This window comes from Scophthalmus maximus, chromosome 7 (assembly GCF_022379125.1).
Source record: "Scophthalmus maximus strain ysfricsl-2021 chromosome 7, ASM2237912v1, whole genome shotgun sequence".
Lineage (NCBI taxonomy): Eukaryota > Metazoa > Chordata > Actinopteri > Pleuronectiformes > Scophthalmidae > Scophthalmus > Scophthalmus maximus.
In genome coordinates, this window is record NC_061521.1 from 6,750,869 (window position 1) to 6,768,726 (window position 17,858).

Genomic DNA, 17,858 nt, shown 5'->3' on the forward strand with positions numbered 1-17,858 from the left:
CGGGGCTAAAATAAATCCAGGCGTTTCAGACAGTGGATGAAAAGAGGAGCTACGAGAATGGGCAGTATGAGAACACTGATGACTTTTCTGAACATTGGAGCGTGTAAACCTTTTCAAGTGGTAACACAGATTAAAAGTATGAACCTGAAGATGACAATAATATGTCACCTTTAATGTGAAAAAAATTATTATTTTTCTGAATCTATTGATTTGATGTGCTGATAAATAATTCATAGTTTCTGGCTCTGTCGAAACACTTTCAACCCACGGTGTCCTTCAAACTGTCTTCTCATCACAACAGTCACATCATACAGTATCCATGGTGATCGTAGTGTTTCATTCAGACCAAAGTGACGCCGTCTCACCCGAGTCTGTTGATGATGATCTTCCCTGCGTTCTCCACCAGAGTGCTTCTCAGGAATGCGTGTGTCTGCTTGCTGCTTTTGGACACACACTCTGATAGACACTCACACACACTTGACTGCCGGATCACACGTGGACACAGCGCCTCTGCACACCTCGCCAGGCCTTGAACCATCTCCTAGAATACACAGAGTGAACACTGTTAAGACTGAGTCAAGACAGAGGCGGATCTGGGATCTAATCAGCCTCCATTTACACTCAGGACTATTCATTGGTCATTGATGTGTAACGTAATGTGACTCTTTTTGTGCATACAGTGAATTATCTATTTCCACACACAGAATCCCAAGTAAATTGATTAAAAGGCACAAATGAGATAATCCACTGTTGTCTTTTTTCTCTGGAATCCAAGGATATGTTATTGATCTTCAAATATAATCATTCTGCATCAATGATGAACTGTCGCCAACTGTGATATCTGGTATATTCTAAATCGGTTAAAAACTAAGTGCCGCAATTAAATACAGCCTCTATTGTATGATCTATAGAGACGGTTGATATGAAACTTCCAAAAAGGAATCCAAAACATCTGGATCACCTTCTGGTGGTTGGCTGCAGGAAAGATCATGAACCCCACCTCCTCCATACATGTTAAAGGGCCCATATTATGCCCCCTTTTACACAAGTTACATTGGTTTTCAGGTGTGTGAACTACATGTCTTTGCCATTCCATGTCAAAAGACCTCAAGGATCAAGCCACACAGCACCCTCCTCTGTCTGTATAAACTGGCCTGTGAGACTATGGTCGATTCCAGCGCTTTCCTGCTCACTCCTCGCCCCCCACCCTTCGTGTTCCGCCTCACTCCGCCTCGCTCCTCCCCGGGTCTGCTGCGCAACTACGGCGTTGCGCTGCCATGACAACAGTCGCGGTCGTCGTTTGCTTGCGGGGGGGGAAATTATGGCATAGACGCGATCTGTTTTTCCGCACTTCAAGGCGGGAGGTGCTGCTCAGGTTGGGGGCGTGGTCGCCCCAGTAGCAGGAGTCAACTTACGTCACTTGACGCCCGGGCTGTGAACGGCTCGTTTACAGATTGTCTGCACGGCCAACCCAAACCACGAATCAACGACTCATTGTTTTCTCTTCATTCTCCGTGGGCTGGCAGACACCCCAGATAACCAAATATACGTGGAGGCAGGCTGAAAAGGTGCCTGGAGCATAATATGGCCCCTTTAAATAAATCTTGTCAAAGGTGGTTTCTGTCATTTTAGGTCATTCTTATCACACCGATGTATGTTCAAGTGTTCATGTTTGATTTAATTAGCTATTTGATGTCATAAAAAACGGTCGATTGTGTGTATCTGTGGGACCTTGATAGCACGGCAGCACAACTCGATCTCTGATGACAGTGTGTGTGTATGTGTGTGTGTGTGTGTGTGTGTGTGTGTGTGTGTGTGTGTGTGTGTATAAGTGCTGTAATGTATGTTCTACACTTTATTTGAAACTGTGTTGTTCTGACATTCAACTGGGCTCTCCGCTGTTTACCGTTCATCAGACACAATGACATCTATTGTTTAAGACAAGCGATTTTCTTTACCTCTGCTCAAAATGACAATCAAATGCCACACTTGGTGACAGACTCAACAGATTATAGCGCTCCACTTGCAGTGTGTGTAATGTGAATACATGTGAAATGTTCCTAAAGTACTAACAGCTATCTACACCTGACTATGAGGACGATGCCCAACCTAAAGATGTGCAATATGTGTGTGCTTGAGACATGACAAAATAGAGATATGTTACTGTTTCCTCCTGTTGCCCTCCAGACAGATGATTGGACAAACGGTGTAACTATCCCACATATCGAAAGAAGAAAAGAGTTACTGCGACAGGACAGACGGACTGAACAGGTCGCATGATTTTTAAAAGTTGTGTGTGAATGACTGAATGAGAAGTGTTATCCTTTTGACTTTCACTAAAGTCGGTTTATAATTAATGTTCTATAAAGAATACTAGGTTCATAAGAGACTGTTGAGAGTCGTTGCAGTTTGTTATCTTCTATTCAATAGCTGCACTGACAGTATATTCTTGGTTCAGGTTTATTTGTTAAACAAATATTTTCTTTAACATGTGCGTGATGTGACTATGTAGACACTGAAACCATTGAAGCACTACCAGCAGCCATTGACAATATGTGCATAGATTCCATGTTGTGGTCAAAAGAGACCTCTTGTGGATGTTTTGTGTAATTGACCATGATTCTGTGTCGCTTTTGAAACTCATTTTATATATTTGTTTGCTTTTGTTTCTTCAGATAACCACAACCAAATAATTAAAGATTGTTCCCTGAACTCCTGGATTGCTGCAGTCTTTCTCACAGAAGACTTGTATACACTCAGCATGTGAACATATCTTTCACAAAGCATATGATTGAAACCTTGTTCATCACCGGGCAGTGATGTGGCGCACGGTGGGTGTATTATTGAATTGAATTTGAACGTGTACCTGTATGCTTCGAGTGAACTCATCGGTCAGTGAAGCAGCAGTGTCCGTGAGGATGCTGTTCACCAAGTCTCCATCGGAGGCACACGCCCTGCCTGCCTCGTACAGAGAGGGGAGCAGCTGCACAGGGGAAGTAGTGGCATTATTTACACTTCCTGGTCACTTAATTAGGTAAACGTAATGTACAACAGCTCCACCACACGTTGAAGAAGTCGTTTTTTCACTTTGCGAGAGTTTCAGAATTCAAAACCTCTGAGGTCACGTCTCTCAACATGATGGAGATCAGTTTACTGTAATACCTCTGCAAACTGCAATGTAAACAATATACATATAAACATAAATGAACGCCTCTGACTCTCATTCAAAACTGAATATGATCATCTTTCAAAAGGTAGATGAGCTTTTGTATTGGGTCGCATTCGATTATAAACCTGTATCTAATAAAGGTGCTGATAGAGCGAATACATCATTTATAAATCGACTCATGCAAGTCAGACCCACGAGATTCTGAGGGATTTTTCTGAGCCCATCTGAGCGGCACTTACCTTGAAGGACTCCCTGGCGTTGTGCAGCACCTCGTGTGCTGTCAGGAGGTCAGCCTGGGCCTCCTGCATGCCGCAGTGATTTAAACGCTGGACGCTGTCCTCCAGTTGCCGACACATACCTCGGAGCAGCTGTAAAGACGACAGAGACATGCCGTGCTGAAGATGAAGACCCGGAGAGGAGCTGGTACATGGAAACCGATTTTGATCTTAAAAACAACCCCCTTCAGTCAAAGAGCTCATCTTTGATATGGTGGGACACATTTTATTGTTAGATGAATAAATATGAAATGAACATTGAAATATCTAGCGTGCTGTTGGTCATTGTTAGTGCCACCAGCCTCTCCCAGACCGCCAAGCCAAACTGTGCTGCAAATGTCATTTTCAAATTCAAGCTCACATATTATTGGTATTATTTGTTGCGTCTACATATCTTGTCTTGGTGGAATACTTCTTACCTTTTCAGACTGCTGAGTTCTAAACCCTCGCTGAAGCTCTACTCTGTCAAACTGCCTCTGGTTGTTCCTGTCCAAACACTGCTGAATCTGCACGCACGCACGCACGCACGCACGCACGCACGCACGCACGCACGCACGCACGCACGCACGCACGCACGCACGCACGCACGCACGCACACACACACACACACACACACACACACACACACACACACACACACACACACACACACACACACACACACACACACACACACATTGTTCAAGGAATTAATGTTTTGTTACAAATGTGAGCTAATAACATAACATCCCCGACCTCTTTCAACATTCATCAGTGAAAAATACAAATAGTAACAAAAAGCCCATTTGAAAGCAGAACCGCGTCACTGACTAGAACACACAGATAGGAGAGGCACAACACACTTTGTCCTCTATGGAATGACAGAGAGGTCACCCTAACAAACTGCTCATATTAAAAGTTGACAGCCACACAGAAAGACGACATGTTAAAGAGAAGAAAATGACAAATGCATTCCCCCTTTCAAACGGTATTGCAGATGATACACACTGACCTTGTGCAGGGCCTCTTTTGTTCTGTCGGGGTTGCTGCGGTAACTCTGTGTGATGTCGCCCAAGGGCAGAGACACCTGCCGCAGAGTGTGGTTCCTGCACGACATAGAACTCGGCCATCAAAATGTGCCGCCGTGCGTACCGTGAAGTAAAGTAGCCTATGTCCTTCCTTGTAAACTTTTACTCATGGTCCACACAGGATGAATCCTACTGACTTTGGCAATCCCCACCATCCCTGAAGTGCCACCTTGAGGATTTTCTCTATTGGATTTATACACATTCATGTCCCATTGGGGCTGAGTGTTGAAATCACCTTTTGATTTCTAATCTGGCAGAATGATCAGGCCAACATCTCAGATTGTTCAGTTGATTTATGACCAATTTATGATGTTTATGCTGAGCGCTATGCAGCAAGGGTTAACATGCAAACACACCTAAAGATGGTTAAGATAGTTAGACACCGGATTGTTAGCGTTGTCCCTGGGAGCTTGTCAACATGCTGATGTTAACAGTCACCTCGAAGCACCACTACACTACACCCAGTTGCAGCCTCACAGAGCTGCTGGCATAGCTGTGGTCTTGTTCCACTTCACATTTTAATGTCCGCTGAGATTTTTACTTTGAAATTGCTGAAACCATAGAAGATCATTTTTTTTGTTAAGCAGAACTTATGGGGTTCTGTAATTAACTGACTACTGGGAAGTTACTATGTTGCTGGTTTGATCGACTGTGCTGGCTGCAATTAGAATCGCAGGCCTTGAAAAGTTTATGTCCGCAAAAATACCTGTATCGAAATCGTGATGTGTGTGTGTGTTTGTGTGTTTGTGTGTGTGTGTGTGTGTGTGACACCTTTCTAAGGCATCAGCCACATCCTGGAAACCCCTGGCAGTGACATTGTTTCTGTCCCATGTTAGAGTCCTTGAGAGAGAGAGAGGGAGAGAGAGAGGTTGACCTGTTACAGTACAGCTCCATCACAGTTTGGTTGAGGGCGACCCACAGTGATCACTGAAGTGTGGGTGAAGTGCACCATGCAGCATCAAATGACCATGTGAACACACTCCAGTCCTGTCAGTGTTTGTTTCAGATAATCAAATGATGACATCTAGTGGCAAACAGTAGACCCACAACTTACAGTAACAAAAAATAGTTTGCATGGTGATGCATTCGAGAAACAGATGCAACCACGATACTGTCTCTGTTTGTTAAAGCACAAGGCTGCACTGTCATTCACAAACATTAGAAAATCGGATGGAAAATTGGTTACAGAGCTGCAAACTGATGTGTTGATGTGTGTGTGTTTGTGTGTGTGTGTGTGTGTGTGTGTGTGTGTGTGTGTGTGTGTGTGTGTGTGTGTATGTGTGTGTGTGTGTGTGTGTGTGCGTGCACCTCAGCTTCGTGTTATTCATCAGGGCTTTAGCCAACATTTTGGCTCCAGTGTCTCCGATGTTGTTGCCACTGATGTCCATTTCGGCCAAGGCAGCTCTGCTCCCTAGAGCGCTCAGAAGGATGTGCATCCCTGTCTTCAGCTTGGAGTCGCACAGTGATAGTGACTGCAAGGGCTGCACGCACACACACACACACACACACATGCGCACACACACGCGAACACACACACGCACACACACACGTATAAAAAACGACAATATTTTAAGAAAATTCACATGTGCTGTATAAGTAATGCATTGTATATTGATCATTTACTGGAATGTGGCGTCAATATTGCTGAGAGAAATACTGCGAGTGAATGGAAGGAGGGTGTCACTCACACACTCCTCGTCCTGAATGAGCTGAGCAATGCGATGGAGGACATCAGTGAGAGCTCTGGTAGACACAGAAAGCACATATCAAACCATGACCAGACAAGGAAGGAGCAGATCATGGGGAAGAAGGAAACGGAAGAAACATTTCTGCAGCATTTAGTCACTAAGCGGCTTCTGAAACATTAAGAAAGACCGACCATTGCTGTCAGTACGTCTGACGGCACGTGAGATTTGAAACGGTGAATACTGGTGCACACTTTTCTAACAGTAGAAAAGTGGGTCAATTGACATGAACATGCTTTTCTAATCACTTGGGCCTTGTTTCCACAGGTTTGGTAATGAGCTGGTGTCAGGAGACGAGCTGTCAGAGCAGAAGGATCATGTAAAGCGTGGCTTTGTGTCATGTTCTCCACACCTGGACTTCATGGCAAAGTTCCCCCCCAGTGCGAGGCGTTGAAGGGAGCGACAACGTCCAAGAGACAGAACCAGTGTCACCATGTCGTTCTCAAAACCTACAGCAGAGAGGAAGGACACCCCGATTATTACGGCAACGTTAAGAAAAGCACGGACAGGGGGTGTGCAATAAGCGGGCAGCTGCAGAGAAGATTATTTTTAGTGTCATCCTATGCACACAAAGTGTTTCATTTCATGAATTCATTTCAATTCCTGGCGTAAATGGCAGGTGATTCAGTGAGAAGTAATTTTGTATCACCATTGTCAGAGATATCCAGACTTTTGATAGCTGTAGCCTCAGAAATGTGCTCCTGTATCACCTGGGCCCCTGCTGAACGTAGCTACACACACACACACACACACACACACACACATACACATACACACACACACACACACACACACACACACACACACACACACACACACACACACACACACACACACACACACACACACACACACACACACACACACACACACACACACACACACACATGCTCAATTCAATTAAATTCAATTTTATTTGTATCCCGCCAAATCACAATGTACATTGTCTCAAGGCACTTTACATAGTAAGGTCAATATTACAATATTACATATACACATGTAAATAACTAGTTTATTGATTTTTCTTCCAATGCTTATCATCACAAATATGTGTGTGTGTGTGTGTGTGTGTGTACTGTACCTCACAGCTACTTAGGTCCAACGCCAGCCCGAAGAGGTGGGTGTTGGTTGCCAGACCCTGTAGTAATAACCTAGTAGCAAAACAACTATTAAATATACACGTTATATTATCTTCTTGGTCTCCGAGTTGATCGTGGTTTGTTGAAAGGTTTACAGTGTGTATTGTGTATGTGGACAGATAATAGTCCTGTGAAAGCTAAAAACGATTTCAAGTCATTCATTATCTTGGATACCCTGGTAAATTTGTTTAATATGAATTGTTGTTAATACCTAGTATTGCTGTTTTGGTTGTTTGGCATTAACTAGGAGTGAACTCACCTGAGAGCCTGTGGAGGTAGTTTGGTTGCAGAAAGGCCCACAAACCTCAGCTCACAGCTCTGACTGAAGAACTCTTGGATACTCCTGGTCACCTCTCGCACCTTTCTACACACACGCACAAGTAAAATCATCCACTAAATGTGTTTTTGTTGTCTGAATGTCTGGTCAGATGTATTATGTCACCGATGACGTTACAGAACAGCGGAGCTGACCTGTGGCTGAAAGGATTCCTCGCCAGGTTCAGGTGCATCAGTTTGTCACAACAGCCAGAAGACAGGGACACGAATAACTGCGGAAGCAAGTGTGGATGAGTGAGTGCTATGTTCAGATGTTTAATGCACAATAATTATCAGAAGCAAAAAAGTCTGGGCCTATCAGGGTGAACAATGATGAAGTGCATTTAAGAAAGTCTGCACAAATCTTTTCTCCCCACACTGTGCCAAACTTCCACACTGAGGTTTAACATGTTAGAGCATTACCTTCATCACAGTATTTACGTCCTCCTCAAACAGCGAGTAAAGGACTACATTTTTACTTCTTTTCAAAATCAAGGGAAACCAAAAACAACTTCACTGTCATTACATTTGAAGGTGAAATGCTTTACAACAAGTGCTGCTCATCCATCAGGCTAGAAGTAGCACAATAAAACTTAATGAATTAAAATGAACAATTTATATTGATACAAAATGCTAATCCCAGTATTAAATTTATATATATATATATATCGACAGACGGATAGATATTCCTGCATGGTCAAATACTTTTTACTTTTGATGGGTAAGCAGTTTCCCTCTGTATTCTCTATAATCGTCCACGGTGTTGGTTTGGGGTCTACCGCTGTACTGTGACACAACACGAGGATGAAAAAAGGAGTTTGACATGAACCGCGTCTCACTGACCGTGTCCAGGGGACAGCTGGTATCACTGAGGTCCAGGTGAGACAGAGAGTTAGTGCTGGACAAGAACCTGAAGAGAAACTGCAAGACACACGTCGACATTTTGGCCAGAGGAAAAATGAAAATTGCTTGTCGATAAACAATAATAGATGTCATTGTGACTGATGAACGCTAAGCAGAAGAAAGTAACACAGCAGAACAATAGTTTCAAAAACAGTGTAGAACATGTTCATCAAATCAACTGACAACACACACACACACACACACGCACACACACGCACGCACACGCACACACACGCACACACACACACACACACACACACACACACACACACACAGCGTACCGTGGCCTCCTCAGTAACCAGGCTACTGGGGTTACCAGACAGATCGAGGTGGGTCAGAGAGGCTGAGAAGAGCGGGTTGGAGGATAACAGCTGACTCAGACAGCCCAGGCCTGGAGACAGATGCATCAGAGCAAACACAAACAGACTCATCGTGTAGTCGAATGTAAAGATAGTTTTGTGAAATGACTGCTTTTGGTTTGAGGTGACTGAAATAGATGGCTGCATGGAGAGCAGCAGGGCTGAACCCTCTGAGGAGAAGTGTCATATACCACACAGTCATTTTATCTTTCTTTTTTTTTTTACGTGTGTGTGTGTGTGTGTGTGTGTGTGTGAGTGTGTGTGTGTGTGTCTACCTTTCGCAGTCATTGATACCCGGGACAGAGAAAGGTGCTTGAGTCCTTCAGCTAAATTCCCCAGGTCCTGACTGAGAGCTATCACACCTGAGAACAGAAATACAACAGAACTAATCAAGCAGCACTGGCCTCGTCACTCAAGTTCCCTGAAGAGTGGCCAAAACGAGAAGAAGTTCCATATTGGGTGAATGAGTGCCCTCTAGGGTGACCTTTCATGCAACAAATTATGACAATGTGCCCTTTAGAGCAAGAAAATTTGATAACATGTCTTAATGAGTGCCCTTCACGTGGAGAAAACTTTGTGCAGTGCCCTGTAAGGGGCCCTTACAATGGTCTGAACTTAACGTTCCCTATTGGCTGCCGTTCACATGGGGGAAAAAATATTCAGTGCCCTCTAGGGGTTCCCTTTCATGCAACAAATTATGACTATATGCCCTTTAGACCAAGAAAATTTGATAACGTGTCTTCATGGGTGTCCTTCCAATGGAAAAGGTTGCCGTTATGAAGTGCCCTCTATGCCGACCCTACATGACAGTGCCCCAAAGGGTGCCCTTTCCAGTAGAGAAAATTGGATGCAGTGCTGTATACGGTACTCCTACAGGTGAGAAAACATAATGAAGGGCACATTGACAACAACCAATCACAGATGCCTGCTCAGGACACACAACGTAGCCAGAGAATTTGTCTTTCATGGCGACTTTGCAGCAAGGTCAGCTCGGTTCACCAGCTGCCTCTCGCTCTCCTTTGTCCAGGTTTGGTTTTTCCGAGATCAAAAAAGATCTGATCACAGAGAACAGGGTGATTCCCCACTGCGGCGATCAATCTCCACTCCATTCTGATGTTTGACGGCAGACAGGATTTGTGTTCACCTTCGAATTGATTATGGGAAGGCTCAACCTAATTGATTAAGTTGAGCTTTCCTCAGCTTCTTCCACGCACGACACAGTTCGGCGACACATGACATCGCCCTGATCAAAATGAATATGCAGCATTTTCGTTGAGGCCTCCACCATGGTTATGTGATTGCGCCGTGAGGAAGCCATAAACTATTACACTGGCAACTTGGGTCAAATTGTTCCACTTTGTTCCACTGAGAAGTGATGTGCAGAGAGCCCACCTTTGTCTTCGATCGGATTGCCTGAGAGGTTGATGGAGTGCAGGGTAGAGGAGGCGTGCTCCCGCAGGGCGGCGGCCATTTTGACTGCAAAGTCCCTGCAGCAGAATAAAAAAAGTTAATCCAAACCAATACCTACAAACAGCCAGTCTTTCAATTAGACTTAGACTCACGTTTAAATCTATCTCTGGTAAATTTCCTTCATTCACATTAAACCCTGGGCTTCAGTGTCTCTTGCTCTGGGTAAGTGTGCACATTCATATCAGCTGACAGGCGACAACATTGTGGGATTTTATGCACAGAAAGGGCACAAAGTCTGATGGATTTACTGCAAACTGTCCTACAGTAGCATTCATTTTTGAGACAGCAAAACCATTCAGTTGGAAGATTGCATCCCATCGCAGTATTCTTGAGACATGTTTGCACACCCCTTTGTTGTAAGCCTTCAACCTTTATCTCAAGTGGACATGAAGAAAGTTGTAGCCTGTGCAAAGCTCCTTCACTATTTACAGAACTTGAGAATAATCGACACTTCAACTTTAAATATATTTATCCAAGGAAAATCTACTTTGTATGACCTGAAGTCTTCAAACTGTGAGTCGCTGAGTTGAAGTGGAACATGTTTGCTCACTGAAGGAAGTGTCTGTTTCCTTCATGTACCTGAGTGTCTTCACACAGTCACACACACAGACACAGGCACACACACACACTCACAGTTTGAGTCCACTGGCCTCCAGTGAGAGCTCCTCCAGACTGGGAGACCTGGACAGCAGGAAGGACAACTGCTGCTGGACATCCACCGACTGATGGGACGAGGGCAGAGAGACGGAACAAAGTCTAAAGTCCTGTGTTACCGAAATGTCCTCTTTGAAAATTCAACTCCTCAGTTCAGACAAATGTGGCAATGCATCTCCCAAAGATTCAAGCCAACTTCTCGAGGAAGCAGTGAGCTTCTCATCTTTTCATTTAAAATACTGCAGCAAAACTACTTTGCCCAATGTTGTGCACCAAAGCTTTGGGCAAATTAGTGTAAACTGGACCATGTCACAATTTAAAGAATATGTTCAGATACTTTCAAGTAAATCTTGCATACAGTTTCCTTCCATATTTTTCATGTTGGGTCCTCAACGAGACTTCTCCGCTCTGTTAATCTGTGTGGTCACGTCCCCAATAACGAGGTCAAGCAAGTGATTCAAAGTTTCTATATGGATTTTTACACTGTAATAAAACATGCACACCAACAGATATTTGTATTTAATCTGTGATAGTTTCACTGCTGGACTGATGGTCCACCCTGGGTTCTGTTTTTAAAGTAAGCACTCCACTGATTTTACACTTAACAGTAAGATCGGTTTATTAAACAGTGGTATAATGTAGAAATGTCTTCTGTGGCTCCGGGGGGGTGGAGTTAAAGAGACCTAAGTATTTGTGAGTTATTTGAAAGCCACTAAGTTCTGTTTGAACAAGTCAAGTCAATATACACCTGTTGTGTAGCCTCACTCAGGTGCTCTCCTCTGTCCTCCACAGTCTGTGATGTGGAAGCAGCTCGAGGTACGACACCATCGAGGACATTCCAGTCCCTTAGACTGACCTCAGCCACCACCAATCTTTTTAAACCTGACAAAAACACCCTTTAGCTCTCGGTCTCTTTACGATTGGCCAGCTGATCTGATTGGGAACCGTTTGGCATCAGTCTCAACGAAATTGCATGATTTGTGATACTATAGGATGCTAACAGTGGCCCCATTGTTCATGTTTATTCATTAAGTAAAAAAGGATGTATGTAGAATCCAAAAAAACAAGCCATGAAAACACCTACATTGGCCAAAAGGCCTTTTGTTTTCTTACTTCCCTGTGGGAGGAAAGAGTTCCAGGTCACTGGAGGGTGAAGGGGACACGATAACGCTGAATACTCTGTATTTATTCTGGCTGTAGGTCTCGTGACCCCACCGAGGAAGCTGTTGAGTTCATGCAAAACGCTTTTTGCCTCCATCCTCCAGATTGGTTGTTTGCAGTTACATGCAGTTTGTCAACTTTGCGTAGGGAGTACAGTGTTTCTTTTGGCACCTGATGTGCCTCCTCTACTTTTCTGTCTGTGTGCAAAATGAAATGTGTTCGTGAAATATTTGTGTGAGTTGTTGTTTTTTTCCGTCTACATGCCCTGGACACGATCTTTTTAAAAGCTTGGATTCAAGAGGGCAGACGGTTGTCAAACGACACCGTCGAGTTTACCAGTTTGAGCTCTTTGCTGTAGATCTTTGTGAACCACTGGTTGAAGGACAACGCTGCCACGGCTAACGCCAGGTCTCTGAGGGCAGAGGAGAAGCCAGAGGAGGAGTTGAAACAGAGCATGGGACGGATGTGACGTGAAGTGAGAGAGCGAGAGAGGGGGAGGCAGCTGGACCTCACCTGCTGTCCAAGTGGCTGAAGTCGTGCAGGTTGAACTGTCTCCAGTCGTGGATGTAGTAGATGTTGTCAACATCCTGCCAAAGCAGTTAACCATGACACACTGATGCAAACACTCCGACATGACATTTTATTTATTCGAGTTTGGAACATGGGGCATATTGCATTATTAAAATGAACAAAACAGAAGCGACATACCCACTGAATCTCCTCTCTAAATGGCATCTCGTTGAAATCACACAGGGCAGCATAGGTATCAGAGAATCCCCCTGAGGGAACACACATTCAAATGTATCACCAGAGCACAAATACACTGTTCGGTCACAACCCACACATCCACGTGAACTGTAACAGCCTGTTCAGATGACTCGCCACACGTGAACATATAGACACGGATCAGATCTCATACCGCAGGAGTCCGGCTGACTATCCATCTGCTCCTCCGTGACAGCAGTCAGGGTGACCAGTCTCTGCTGGAGATCCGGAGGAATCGTCTTGATCAACTTTCTGTGGATTGAACGGCAGGAGAACGTTCGGCGTGAGGCGTGTAGAACACGACGACGAAGTCCACAAGGCCACGCTAACATGCTGGTGTTCAGCATGCATCCTTACTGTGGCATGTTAACATTTGCCTACTAGCCCTAGACACTAAAACACCAGACAAACTGAAACATTGACCTGCATGATGGAAATTATTATAACACAAATCTCGAGGGGAAAACCAAAAAAATGTGTGAACAAAATGTAATATCGTCTCATCCAGTTTTGTCTCTTCGTGCGGCCAAAACTGTAACCTTTGCCCTGAGAGTGGTACTAAAAAAAAGTTTTTGGGTCATTAAAAACATTTTGTTCATGTGAGCATGAGTGTGCTGAATACACTTCCTGCTTTGATCGTTGTCTCACAAAATGGAGGATTTGAAGATGTGGTCTTTTTTTTTTTCAAGGACAAAGGAAAAAACACAGATTCCCAAGATCCTTCACCTTATCACACCATTGGTCACTGTGTGTCCCCCCCCACACACACACACACACTCACACCTTCATATATTTACATTAGTTAGATTAGATATTGTTGTTTCAACTTGTTATCTTTTATATGAATGTTTCTAAATATGCAGTCTGGTCTATTTAATATTGCATAAGAGAGAGTTATGCCAACCTCCACTATCTACCAATATGGTGATCTTGGTTGTAATTATTAATTTAATTATCAATCAGAATTCCAAATTGATAGTATATTGAAAATGAGACAGAATCAGTACATTTTAATTATTATTATTATTTAATATTAATATTTTTAATATGAATATTTTGATAGCCATAACTGATCAACTATATTGCTTAGACAAATGTTACTTTTACCAATGTCAATGCACAACAATAAGGACCCAGATTCTGCTCGGACATAATGATGTCATTGGTGTGCGTTCAGGTTGCGGAGTGAGACCCACCCGGGAGACGAATCAGGGAAGATCCTCTTCAGTGACGTGGTCATGTGACCGACTATGGCCTCGAGATCCTCGACATGCGACACGCTGAAAGACAGCGTCTGCCTGTCTGTCTCCAGCACGATCTGCAACACACGCGCCACATCTCACACACATGACGCCTCAGTGTCCGTGAACACACACACACGGGCCGTTGTTACGTTGAGCTGCGGCTCTACCTGTGTGGGGCTGTGGATGTTGATGGAGCAAATTTCCAGGTAACTGAACATGCTCTCCATCTGGACACATTTAAACAGACATGTATGTGAAAACACACACTCAACCCCAACACTTAGCCCAACTGTGACCTCAAATCAATTCTAACTTTTAGCCTAAAATGACCATATGTCAAAGAAAACATTCCGCCTGACTGCTCATCACAGCTTTCAAAGGTTTTCCTCAGCGCAGCCTTACGCTCAAATCATTCAATCTAATTTCCCCACATCAATCTACAATCAATACCGCATTATCACAAGAGGAAAACATGTTCATCACAAAGGAAAAGCTGAAATATCACATTGACAGAAGTATTCAGACTCTGACTCATCCCCAGGTGAATGTGTACACAGCTTCTCACGTCACACCCAAGAAGACCAGAGGCTGAGGGAAGTGTCTGAATACTTGTGTCGTTATGACATGTCAGTTTTAAATCTGTACCAAATCTCTGGTCTGAATACTTCCTGGGTGCACTGTGAATACGTGTAAGGACCAGAAAACCAAAAGAGATTCATGCAGCAGCCCTTTTGCAACGTCCCTGTTACTGCAATCTTTCAATTCCATATCAGTTTACAAGAGCAGTTAGTTTTCCTCATGACAAATGTTTGCACATTTGAGTTGTGATTGACCTTGACGGCTTGCTTGTTTACAACCACATAACCTCTCCACAGACTCAGCACCTACAAGACAGAGAGAGATGATGAGAAGGAGTTATGGGACTGGCAGCTCTTCAAATACACACCACGAGTTTAACCTGAAAAAGCGGACGGGGAGAACAGAGCATAATTCAAAGCGTGATGGATGTAGTATTCCTTGTCCGGGACTCACCACGAACCTGCTGGCCGATCGCCCACACGTCTGACCGGAGGGGTTCAGGACGACGGGCGTCACCAGACAGACCCTGTGAGGCTTCAGCAGCTCCGAGATCTGATCTGTGTACAGGAGCACACACACACACAGACGTCACCTGGAGGCCGACTGAACTCCGTCAGTTCTGTTGCGTCCGCACAATACATCACGTCCATCAGCCGTAACATCAGGACCACTGTCAGTGGGTGGGATGTATTATGGCAGTGATTGAATATTAAGTCCTCAAAGCGAACGGGTTGGACGCCGGTGTAAGGATCTGAGCGACTTTGACGGCGGCTGGACGAGTGCGTCAGGGCATCTCTTGTTGGGTGTTCCCGGTCCGCATCGTTTCATACCTACCTAAAGAGGTCTAAGGAAGGACGGCCTTCGTTCATGTGCGTGGGGAGAGAAGGATAACGGGTGTCATCCGAAAACAGACCATCACACGGTAAGAGGGGTAGCATAAAATCAAATGGGATTGTATAAAATCAAATATCTGATACCAAAATATTATATAAAATGAGTAGTTGTGATTTAGTCCGCCGTCCTTTGTCCTTCGCAAACAACTGTTGACCTGTTCACTGTGACACGAGGCCTCAGCTCATCTTCACACCAGGAACCAGAAACGGGTTCATGCTATAAATATGAATCTGGTTCACCTGCTTCCCTCCATATCAATGACTGACTCCTCGATGAGCTGCACACATCTCCCAACACCGTTCCTAACCCCTCACCCTTTGATTCAATTTGTTCAAATGTGTCGTGCACTGGTTCTACATGACCACCATCAGACAATGGGGGACAGATGTTGATCAAAACATATTCCGAGGCGAGAGAGAGAGGTTCAGATGTGCAGCTCAAAGCTCAGAGCATTTCTCAACATATTCCTGCTGTTCTTTATGAATTCTGCACATTTAAGTGAGAAATATGGGACTGATGACAATAACAACAAATGAATTTGAGTCTCCTGTATCGTGTGAGCTTTAACACCGTGAGTCATGTTCCCCTGGTGTTGTCACTCTGTCACTGACGGTTACAATGGAAACAAGGCTGTTGGCTGAGACCCCTCCCCCTCAGAAGTCTGAGTACTCACATCACAGATCTGATCCCAGCTCCAGTGATGTCTCTCTCTCTCTCTCTCTCTCTCTCTCTCTCTCTATCTGTACCAGACACACGAACTATTCACACATTTATTCTACATATGCTCAACATAACTCTCCTGTTTCACAAGATGTGCCACAGTTATGTTTCCACACACTACAAAACAAATCTCCTTCTCATACTTCACTGATACGAGTAGGGAGATCTGTTGGTATAAAGGTCATACGATTCATCAGCTGGAACGTGAACATGAGTGGTCACAATATTCGACACCAACCAAACACAAGAGGCTTCGTGACAGAGGATCTGGTTCAGGCCCGTTCTGGCCGGTCTTACCATGCAGGTTCTGTGAGGTGGACTCCATCATGTGGTCTTCAGAAGAACGTTGATGAAGAGTCGACCTGTGGTTGCCGTCTGCTGCTCCTCCAGTCGACTGAGCCTGACGGGTTCGGAAACGTGCACTTTAAAATGTCCTCAACCATAAACACTAAAAAAACATCTGACGACCTGGAGGTAACAACAATCAGAGTAACTCATCCAGGAGGAATGTGCTGCAACTTGGCAACATCAATCAAAAACTGCGGAGATTACACACTCACAATCAGATTTCTGTCACAGAAGCCACTTTTTCTTCTCCACTCGCGCATGCGTACACACACATCACCTTTTCTTGCTTATTGTGCACACTTTTTTCTTTTTGCTGATGAACGTGGACACACATCCTGGCAGTGGAACCTCCCACACAGAAGAACTTAACCACTGTCAGGAAGTGTGCAGCTTCACTCTCTCTCTCTCTCTCTCTCACACACACACACACACACACACACACACACACACACACACACACACACACACACACACACACACACACACACACACACACACACACACACACACACACACACACACACACACACACACACACACACACACACACGTACGTCAGAAACACCAAGGGCTGACGGCCGGAGATGAGCATCGGAGGGTGTGAGGACCCCGATCTGTGAGCATGACAGGTGTCGTCCACACTGGGGTACGATGCTCAGGTGACCGCTCACCTCTTGGGGGCACCAAACATAAATTGAATACATTTTGATCAAGTACATGTGCCAATGCCACAATTCAAAATGCATTAAAAATAACACACACTTTAATAGAATTGCAACAGTATGAGTATTAAGACGTATGTTGGTGTGAGAGGGCCCCGTTACACATTTATTTAGTGTGTTAAACCTATATTACACATTAGATTATATTATTAAAGGTCATCGGATGAGCTACAGGCATTTTAATGATGCTGTAATCTAGAAATTAATGAAGAAACAGGTATTGTAATATTGCTCAGTACCGTTATCCATTACTGTTTGCACATATGGAGACACGGCTCAAATCATTCAGTTTTAGGTTCGATGAACCTTTCATCACTCTTAGTCTTGTG

At 44.3% G+C, this 17,858-nt stretch overlaps 1 protein-coding gene across 5 annotated transcripts in view; it reads right to left on the minus strand.

The window, feature by feature from the left end:
• carmil2 (capping protein regulator and myosin 1 linker 2) overlaps positions 1-17,133 on the minus strand; it is a 48,656-nt gene extending 31,523 nt beyond the window's left edge. The window contains exons 1-28 of one of the 5 annotated variants that reach the window (XM_035642711.2): positions 17,020-17,133; positions 16,757-16,859; positions 15,299-15,402; positions 15,100-15,150; positions 14,434-14,493; positions 14,219-14,340; positions 13,177-13,274; positions 12,966-13,036; positions 12,771-12,844; positions 12,594-12,669; positions 11,076-11,164; positions 10,365-10,459; positions 9,248-9,334; positions 8,895-9,004; positions 8,554-8,631; positions 7,867-7,943; positions 7,655-7,759; positions 7,338-7,407; positions 6,906-6,987; positions 6,609-6,705; positions 6,200-6,254; positions 5,820-5,992; positions 5,283-5,351; positions 4,436-4,529; positions 3,864-3,950; positions 3,409-3,537; positions 2,867-2,983; positions 366-541 (exon numbers count right to left, since the gene is read on the minus strand). In XM_035642711.2, the coding sequence (XP_035498604.2) occupies positions 366-541; positions 2,867-2,983; positions 3,409-3,537; positions 3,864-3,950; positions 4,436-4,529; positions 5,283-5,351; positions 5,820-5,992; positions 6,200-6,254; positions 6,609-6,705; positions 6,906-6,987; positions 7,338-7,407; positions 7,655-7,759; positions 7,867-7,943; positions 8,554-8,631; positions 8,895-9,004; positions 9,248-9,334; positions 10,365-10,459; positions 11,076-11,164; positions 12,594-12,669; positions 12,771-12,844; positions 12,966-13,036; positions 13,177-13,274; positions 14,219-14,340; positions 14,434-14,493; positions 15,100-15,150; positions 15,299-15,402; positions 16,757-16,859; positions 17,020-17,067 (2,597 nt within the window). In that variant the 5' untranslated portion in view covers positions 17,068-17,133. Of the gene's footprint in view, positions 1-365; positions 542-2,866; positions 2,984-3,408; positions 3,538-3,863; positions 3,951-4,435; positions 4,530-5,282; positions 5,352-5,819; positions 5,993-6,199; positions 6,255-6,608; positions 6,706-6,905; positions 6,988-7,337; positions 7,408-7,654; positions 7,760-7,866; positions 7,944-8,553; positions 8,632-8,894; positions 9,005-9,247; positions 9,335-10,364; positions 10,460-11,075; positions 11,165-12,593; positions 12,670-12,770; positions 12,845-12,965; positions 13,037-13,176; positions 13,275-14,218; positions 14,341-14,433; positions 14,494-15,099; positions 15,151-15,298; positions 15,403-16,756; positions 16,928-17,019 lie in introns of those variants that run through there. The other 4 variants (XM_035642710.2, XM_035642712.2, XM_035642713.2 and 1 more) reach the window with 4 other exon arrangements.
• Between the last annotated feature and the right edge of the window lie 725 nt (positions 17,134-17,858).